The sequence below is a fragment of the Octodon degus genome, unplaced genomic scaffold (genome assembly GCF_000260255.1).
Source record: "Octodon degus isolate 3935 unplaced genomic scaffold, OctDeg1.0 scaffold00083, whole genome shotgun sequence".
Lineage (NCBI taxonomy): Eukaryota > Metazoa > Chordata > Mammalia > Rodentia > Octodontidae > Octodon > Octodon degus.
The window spans coordinates 8,425,741-8,435,097 of NW_004524659.1; the positions used below are offsets into that span (position 1 = coordinate 8,425,741).

Consider the following 9,357-nt stretch of genomic DNA (forward strand, 5'->3'; position numbering starts at 1 on the left):
TTAGGCATCCACTGTGACAAGTGGCTTTGAGCACTGGAGATTTGGTTCGACTGAACTAAGCAATAAGGGTAAAATGTACACAGGATTTGGGGAACTTAGTATAAAAATATGAATTTAAAATAATCTCATTAATAATTTTTAAAACATGACTACGTGTTGAAACAATGGTATTTTTGGTACAGTACAGTATTTGGTACAGTGTTTACCTGGGTGCACCACAGTTTTACATCCTGCTGTCAGACATAAAAATTGAAACAGGGAGAAACTGAAACCTTTCCCGCAATGGGTCTGCAATACACACTTCTCTTCACTGGATTATCAAGGAGTGATAATATCCTACTGGATTGTTTTCAAATTCTATATCTTTTTTTTTTATTCTGTCTTCTCTTTAAAATAAAAAGTAACCCATCCCAATGACAAATCATGTTTGGCATAAGTATGTCCCATACAATATTTGGACATATTTGGATTTTTAAAATTTTTGCTGTTTATCCAGAACTCAAAATTAACTGAGTGTCCTATATTTTTATTTGCCAAACTGGAACTCTCCTTGCAGGATACGGCTCGCTCATGTTCAGGACAATACTACTGGCCCTGTTCCTCCTCACTCCCTAGGAAACTGCTGAGATAAACCTCACATACCACAGTTCAGCTGCAAACCCAGGGCCCAGTCAAGTGGGGGAGATGGAGGTGCAAGCTGACACCTTGGTTAGCTGCTTGAGCTTCACAGGGAAGGACATGGCTGCTTGGAGGTACGGAGTGTCATCCAGACAGGCCACGTGGAAACACTGCCATGGAGCTGTACCTCTGGGGCAGAAAGGAAAGGGCTTTATCTGCTACATCTGTCACCTGCCGGTGTCACCATTAAAGTTCACTGCACAGCGCATGAATCCCCCGGTATGACTGGGTGTACTCCTTCATCTGAGCCCAGAAGTGTGGGGGGAACTCTGGTACTGCCCTTAAGGGAATGGTAGAGGCCATTTGGACTTTGTCCCAGGGAACTAGGGAGCCATGGAAAAGTTTAAGCAGGGGGAGGATTTGAGGTTTACGAAGATCTGATCAAAAGGGACGAACAAACAGAAAGTAAACAGATAATTTCCACAAACACATAATGATGTTGATGGACACAGAATGTACTAGGAGGCCCCTGACCTAGCCAAGCAGGCACACTGTGCAGGGTGTGGGAAGCTGCAGAGACCAGGCCGGGGTGGAAATGGAAAGCAGTTCTCCTTCACAGCTCCCTTTCCTAGCCATCAGCTGCCACCCTCGCTTACACAAGAAATCCACTCATCCAGCAAATATTTTATACAGCACCCCCTATGTGCCAGGCACTGTTTCTGATGCAGTAGTGAAGAAGATACACACACACACACACACACACACACACACACACACACACATTAGAAGAACTGTTCTGGGCTGAGAAGAGTTACTGAGGGTTCGAGCCTCTCTCTGGCCAATTCCTCGCACTGTGGAAGGCAAGGGTAAGCCAGATCAGCGAGCAGGCTACTCCAGTAGTCCAAGCTGAGGAATATGGTGGCCTGAAATGCTGGTAATGGAGAGGAGTTCTGAGAACATTTTTAAGGCAGAACTTTAAAAATTTCTTGATAGATCAACGATGGGGTGTGAGACAAACAGTCAAGAATAACTCTGAGTAGGAGCAAGTTGCCATTTTCTCAGAACGATTTCAGCCAGTCCCTTCAGAGGACCCAGTTTCTAATTTCTAATCTCTCCTCTCTGTGATGCTGAACTTTGGCGTTTAAGCTCTCAGCCGTTCCAATATTTGTTGAATTACGCCCTCTGAGGTTTGAGTTAAGATGGTAATGACCAGAGCATTCCTCACACTATAACGAGTGATACTGGGGGTGAGATGATTAATCCATAAGCACTTCTTTTTCTTGGTATTGGGATTGAACCCATGCCGCACGCATGCTGCACAGCGCTCCACCACTGAGCTACCGCCTAAAACCTTTTAACTGTATTTTGATAGCGTCCCGCTATACTGTCCAGGCTGACCTGTGATTCGTCTTAGCCTTCTGAGTAGCTGGTCTCACCTGGCATACCCTACCTTGCGCCAGGCTCATCTCGTAATAATTACAAGGCTAGGAATATTTCTATTTTCTTCAACCAAATGTCAGTACTTACACAGGTAATTTTTCAATAAGTATTTCTCGCATGAATAAAAGTGCTTTCGCTGAGACCTTTTCCCCACGTCCACTCTCCGGCCAGTCCCAGGATGCAAAATACCTGCCTTTTCCTCATAAACGAACAAACAAAACAAAAGCGTACAGTACCAATTTAAGACTAGTATCTTTATGCAGATATAGATATATGATGTTCACGATTGGGCTGGCTTGTGGTGATGAACAGACATTCAGACCAATAGAAGGTCGGAGTTCTTTTTGATGGGCGGGGCCTGAGTAGCTTTGGAGACCGCGCCCCACCCCGGCCGCTCTAGCCGCTTGGAGGACTCGCTGGTCTCGGCATACCCAACTTCCGGTTCGTCTGAATTCCGCTTCCCGTCTGACAGTGGCGTCTGAATTGAGGGTCACATTGAGCTGCTTGCTGCTTCAGGGTTGTATTTAGGTGAGTGCGAAGCCCTTGGGAACCTGAGACCCCAGCCCGGAGGACTGAGGAACCGGACCCCAGCTTCCTCGATAATGGGCTGAGGCTGAGGCTTTTTGCTGGCGGCGGCGGTCCGCCTGAGGCCCTGGTGTTCCGTTCTGCTAATAGTGATAGCTAAGGTATACTAGCTCTTCCTTAATACCAGGCGACGTTCTAAGCAACTGTTAGCGTATTGAATCCTCCTTCCAGCTTCGTTATTTAGGGCCTGTGATTACGGGGTTCAGCGACGTTAAGCGACTTAGCAGAAGCTACGCAAGGGACCGGGATTTGGATCCAGTCATTGGGATTGCGGTACTTTTAATCCCCAGGTCCACAAGCGTGGGCTCTGCGGCTTGTTTGGGCCGAAGCCAGGCGTCTTCCCTCGGTGCCTCTTCTATCCTGTCTTGGATGTTGGAGGGGCCGCAGGATAATCTTTGGGTCCACCCATACCTACAGATACAAGGTCGAGATCTCGCGCAAAACTGCCCCAGCGACTGGGCCTGTGTCCCGGCTGGTAATATTTTACAACCTGCATCCTCACTTTCTCCACGCTCCCCTACGACTAAAACATCCACCACTACCTTGGGCCTCTAGAATTGGACACTGGCCTGTGCACCTACCTCTGTGTGGCGCCATAGCTCTTCTAATTCTCTGGAGTATAGGCCCTTTCCTTCACATACTCTGGTGAAAACTGTGTCACTCTCTCAGACGTGTGCCAGAGGTTTTCACCACTGCGTCCACAGAATCAATAGTATTCAAGGAATGTTAGTACTTGAATGGGTGGCAGAGGTGGCGAAGATCACAGAGGTGATCTTCACAGAGGTGGCCGTATTTTTACCATCCTGTGATCGAAATACAGTATTACCTGCCATTAGGAATGGAGGGGCAACTTCAGGATTATTTGTAGCAGCTGTGGCTTGGTCAGCAGGCCAAATCACGCTCATCTGCCATGGTACAGCCAGAAGTGTACAAAATACCATTTTTGCCCATGCTTACTTTGAAATTGTGGTACTTAATAAATTATTAGCTAGATATAACTGATTTTCAGTCATTGTATACAATTTAACATACTCTGAGATAGAGGCGTAGGGATTCATCAGACCCTCAAGAAGTTTGTGACAATTAACCTTTGCAGTGTAGGTTATGCCAGTGATGACAGCAAACCACCATTTGTATGCTGTGTGACCTTGGGAAGTCATTCCTATCCTGTCTCTTCCTGGTGTGGATAACAGGATAGGAATAGTTCCTGCCTGTGAGAGTGGGTTAGGAATAAAGTGGATAAAACAGTACCTGGCATGTAATAAGCATTCTGTGAGCATTAGCTGGTAGTATTTAGGGACCAGTCTTGAGTTCGCTGAGGAGTTCCCCAGAAACCCTGATTTGACTGCCACACAGAGACATATGCATGTGCTCTCCCACTGTGTCTGTATGTGAAGAGTGAGAGCGAGGAGGTCCTAGCACAACCCATTCTTCTGTGTCTGGGCTTCCTCAGCTGGGCCTCGTTGTTTTGGCTCCCTGTGCTCAGGACCCCCTTTCATTGCTTCCAGGAAGTCAGCACTATGGCAGAAGACATCAAGACCAAAATCAAGAACTACAAGACTGCCCCTTTTGACAGCCGCTTCCCCAATCAGAACCAGACCAGGAACTGCTGGCAGAACTACCTGGGTGAGCAAGGCATGGTGGTGGAGGATGCAGACTTTCCCTAGTGTTGCACCTTAAGACCTTAACCTCTTGCCTACTCCAGAGGGATCCATGCCTCCTGGAATTTCTTCCTTTTATTCTTGATGTCCTGTCTCTGGAGGACTCATGCTTCTTATCACCAACATCGTTCAGGCTGTGGAATAAGGCCACAAACTTCGGTTCCTGTGATGACTTTTTTTAGAGGCAGTATACGTGCAGGAAATAAGTTAAATACATATAGCTAAATGAATAATCCTATAGTGAAGCCTCTACACCATTATCTACATACAAAAATAGATATTGCCCGCACACTGATTGTCTCTACCTATTTTGTGCCCTGAGTTGAACACAGCATTATTCCCCACTAGAGAATGTGACCCACCAACTAAGGTGATCACATTTTAGTTTGATCCCCTGCATTTCAATTTACCTCCTTATGAACTTTATAAATACTGTTCTGTGTTGCTTTTGTGTTTAGATTTTTTATTAGTTTTTTTTTTTTTTAGATTCATCTGTATATGTCGTAATTGGCTCTTTTTCATTTTTCCACAACTCACTTGATTCATAGACATTTGTGTGATTTCCATGTTGATACTTGTAGGAATGGTGCTGTTTAAAGAGCCTTATAAATGTAATTTTATGTGTATTTCTCTAGGGAATGTGCCCAAGACTAGAATACCTGGAGTAATGTTTTGGGTGGGTGGGTAGGTGGGTGGGTGGGGTTTTTTAAATAGTATGCCTACTTTGAAAAAAGATTGTCCTCTTTACCTTCCTCTCTGGGATGCCACATCTTAGTATCAAGACCACTTTCCTCTTGCCTTGCCCTGTTTCTGGACTATGAAAATTCCCCAGTCCAGCCCTCTTGTTTCCCTATTATTCCTGACCGCCCAGATTTTGAAACTAAATAGCAGTTCTGTAGGTTTACAAAATCAGTTTAGTAAGCTGTGTCTAGCCCTTTTGGATACTCTTGCAAACCTGGAGTGTGTGTGTAGAATTATTTGTGAAATAGTACTTCTGATTTTTGATCAAAAGTTTGTTGCACCTGGCCCCGTATGCCGCGCCAGCCCCAGCGCACAGGCGCGCTGAGCCAGTGACAGAGTCCAGGCATCGTGGCACATACCGATAATCTCAGCGCTGGGGAGGCTGAAAACAGGAGGATCACTACAAGTCAGCTGTGTAGTGAGACCCCATACCAAATACATAAATGGGGAAAAGAAAGAGTGTGTTGCAGCCTTTGTTCTGAACTGATCCTGGCCCCTTTTGTTCACAGACTATCACCGCTGCCAGAAGGCAATGACTGAAAAAGGGGGTGATATCTCTGTCTGCGAGTGGTACCGGCGCGTGTACAAGTCCCTCTGCCCCATATCCTGGGTATGTCCTCCTGCTGAGATGCCGGGGTAGGGACACAGGGGAGGGTAGTGCTTGGTGGGAACTCGTCTCAGTGGAGCAGTCACACTGCATGGGCTCACCCTTCTCTCCCTACTAGAATTGCCTCTCTGCCTCCCAGGAGCCCTCAGCTAGTCAGGCTCTGGGGACCTGCCCGGGTCATCTGGCTGGATCTGCCTCACTCATGCGCTTCTCTACCTTGTGTAATCCTGTCCTTTTTGTTATGAACATTTTTATACTAGTTTTTTGGGTTTTTTTTGAACCAGAAATTGAACTCAGGCCCTTGCGCTTGCCAGGCAAGCACCTATTCTACTGAGCCATCTCCTCAGCCCCCTTATTAACATTTTTTAATTATACATAAAAATAAAATAATTTAATGACCCAAATATGTCCAGTATCCAAACTGAATAGTAAGATTTTTTCATATTTCTTCATGTATTCCTTAGTGGGTTGGGGAGGGTGTTTTAAACCTGGCCCCCTCTTATTTTTATTTATTTTTAGATAGGGTCTCATGTAGTTGGCTGTCTTTGAACTTGTGATCCTCCTGCTTGAGCCTCCTGACTGATAGAATTACAGGCGTGTACCACCATGCCCAGCTTCTTTGCTTTGCCCAAGCAATCTAGAGCAAATCCCAGATAAGTTGTTCTACCCCTGCCTACATTGATATGTATCTCAAAAAAATGAGAACACAGGCAATCATGTTTGTCCTGATCTGACAAGACCTTTTTTCTTGAATCCAATGACCTCATTAACTATAAGACACATTGAGACATGTTCAAGACTTTTTAGTTGCTGGAAATGAATACAAACATTTTTCTTTTGAGATAAGGGTCTCACTGAGTTCTCTGGGCTGAGTTCAAACTTGCAGTCCTCCTGCCTCAGCATCCGAGAGTTCTGGAAATGTAGGTGTATATTACTGCACCTGGCTATGTAACATACATGAGCCTGTGTAAGGTTTTTATTAGTACATGTTTCTAATACATAACGATGACATTCAGCACATCTTAATTCTTATTACATCCCCTTCCCCTTCTCTCCCAATTCCCCCCATCTTCTGGACCCATAGCCTGTGGAACTTTTTGGGTGTCAGTGCTTCATACTATATATATTCTGTTCTAAGACTTGCTTCTATGTAGTGTGTTTTGGTCCCTCTTTTTAACAACAGCATAAAGATCTGCCTTGTTTGAATAATTTATAAGTACTTTTATTTCACTGGTCCCCCTTTCGATGGATATTATATTCTAGTTCAGTGTCTTGACATCTAGTGTATACATTTTTGGGACCCATTTCTCTAGAACAAAATATGCTAAGGGCATGCTTTTCCTCAAATCACTTGGTTTTCTCTCCCCTGTCTGGCCATGCTGTCTTCCCTGGGCCTCCAGAATTTTTTTTGGTAATGTTGGGTAATAGTACTGTGATCTCATTATGCCCTTCATCTAGCCTCAAGGTCTGCAATTGGGCACATTTTTCCATGGTACCAGGAAGCAGCCTCCCCACCCTGGTGCTGTCACCCCCACAGTATCCAGAGCCTAGGCCTGCCCTGACAAAGAGAGCATCATGTCACCATTCTTTCTGCTCTGTTACACTGGATGTAATCAGTCTGAGCCAGGATGTAATCAGTCTGAGCATATGCCTGTACTCTCCAGACTTGGGAGGCTGAGGCAGAAAGACTGCCATGAGCTTGAAGCCAGCCTGAATTAACAGAAAAAGACCCTGTCTCAAAAACAAGCAAATAAATTCATAGCCTACATAGACCCCTTTATGCCCACCAGCCTTGAGTTTATTCCCAAATGCATTTTTGTTTTTTATAAGTAATATAACTGTTTCACAGAATCTCAACTAAGGAAGAGACAGAAAATTTTTCCTCATTTTCTTGTCTTGGGTGATATAGCAATTTTCTATTTTAATAAAAAAAATTAAATCTTAACTCTGTCTTAGTTAAGCTTTTTTCATTGCTGAGACAAAATACCTGACACCCAAAATTAAGGGAGCAAAGGTTTATTTAGGTCACAGTTTTTAGACTTCAGTCTATAATCAGCAGGCTCCAAGGCAGGGGTTGCATGGCAGAAGGGCAGCAGTTCACAGCGGTGGAAGACAGCAAAAGCAGCAAGTATCTAAACTGCTGGGATTAGGATGGAGCCAAACCAGTTGGGACTGATTCAGCAAGCACACACCCTTAATCCCAGCATCACACACTGTAGATTCAGCCACCTCCAAAAAAGTCTAAGACTACGTGAGGTTCTGCCTAGATACAAATCGTAACAGCCTCCAACCTAAGTATGGATATTTACTGAGGGCAAAGGTCAGGAATGAAGTTCACTTTTCCTGTAATGTAAGCATTTTAAATCTTTTTTTTTTTTTTTTTTTTGGTGGAACCGGGGATTGAACTCAGACACTTGGGCTTGCCAGGAAAGCGCTTATTCTACTGAGCCATCTCCCCTGCCCCTTTAAATCATTTTTTCCAATCCTTTGTTGTTGTTGTTTTAAAATCTTTACTTTCCCTATAAAAAGAATACTGAATTTTTTGGAGAATCTTTATAAACAAGAGATTTATGTAACAAATGGAAATGAAAGTTTCCTAGTCATCCCTTCATGAGCCCTCTAATAATTAAGTGGAATCCATCAATTCCTTTACTAATGTGCTAATGTGTGTGTCTCTATATATTTTTATATAGGTATAGGTAGTACTTGACATACTGTCTTATACTTTATTTTCTTTACTTATGCTCATTGTATATCTGTGTTCATACTAATATAATCTCAATTAGGTAACTCATCTTTTGGATTTTTTTCCTTTTTTGAATTTTGTGACAGGACCGCTCTAAATTGCCCAGGCTAGGCTCAAACTTGGGATCTTAGTGTTAGGATCAGAGGCTTGTGCCATAGTCTCTTTATAGTTAAAAGGTATTACATGCCCTCTTAGCTGTACTCTGTCTTTTTTCATTCTTTCTTAGATTTCAATGATTTCCTTAGTTTCCTTTCCACAAAATGGGACTGTTGGAGCAAACTTGCCAGGAGGTCAGACCAACTTCCCTGCCCCTCGTTCCCTAGAATTGCATGTTTTAAATGAGAACTATGGACCAGAAACAGTGCAATTCCAGTGTGAGGTTTTCAGATGAACCCAGACGTGAGAAGTTATTCATCCCCAAACAGTCCTCAAGGAAACAATTTAAAACAACCGAGAAGCTAGGCATGGTGGTAATCCCAGCACTTGGGAGGCTGAGGCAGGAAAATCACTAGTTTGACTACACAGACTTTTTTTTGCGGAACAAGGGATTGGACTCAGGCCCTTGCACTTGCCAGGCAAGCGTTTATTCTACTGAGCTATCTCCCCAGCCCCACAGACTTTTTTAAAAAGTGCTTGTTACACTGGTGCAGAAATTACGGAGATTGATATTGGCAAGTGTTGGCAGAATAGGTTCTTTGCCAGGGCATTGGTTCTATAAATTGGTCCGTAACTTTTCAGGTAGAATTTGACAGGACTTTTCAAAATGAAAAAGTATATATTTCTCTGACCTGGCAATTCCACATCTAAGTACTGTACAAAAATTCGTATGCACTGGGCATGGTGGCATACACCTGTAATCCCAGCACTGAGGAGACTGAGGCAGGAGGGTTACTGTGAGTCCCAGGACAGCATAGGCTACAGTGTGAGTTCGCGATCAGCTTGAACTGCTTAGAAAAACT

At 44.0% G+C, this 9,357-nt stretch overlaps 1 protein-coding gene across 1 annotated transcript; it reads left to right on the plus strand.

Annotated features, from left to right (window-relative positions):
* The first annotated feature begins 2,515 nt into the window (after window positions 1-2,515).
* On the plus strand, window positions 2,516-7,214 carry LOC101561943 (cytochrome c oxidase subunit 6B1). The gene is made up of 5 exons (XM_004636844.2): window positions 2,516-2,586; window positions 4,156-4,269; window positions 5,555-5,655; window positions 5,937-5,962; window positions 7,190-7,214. Exons 2-5 carry the CDS (start codon window positions 4,164-4,166, stop codon window positions 7,212-7,214), a joined length of 258 nt encoding a protein of 85 aa, XP_004636901.2. The 5' UTR covers window positions 2,516-2,586; window positions 4,156-4,163.
* The last annotated feature ends 2,143 nt before the right edge of the window (window positions 7,215-9,357 follow it).

Coding starts and splice junctions, on each gene's coding strand:
- LOC101561943 (XM_004636844.2), top strand. CDS start 4,164: ATGGCAGAAGACATCAAGACCAAAATCAAGAACTACAAGACTGCCCCT. Junction 4,270..5,554: donor CTGCTGGCAGAACTACCTGG/GTGAGCAAGGCA, acceptor TTTTGTTCACAG/ACTATCACCGCTGCCAGAAG. Junction 5,963..7,189: donor AACTCAGGCCCTTGCGCTTG/CCAGGCAAGCAC, acceptor TCACCCCCACAG/TATCCAGAGCCTAGGCCTGC.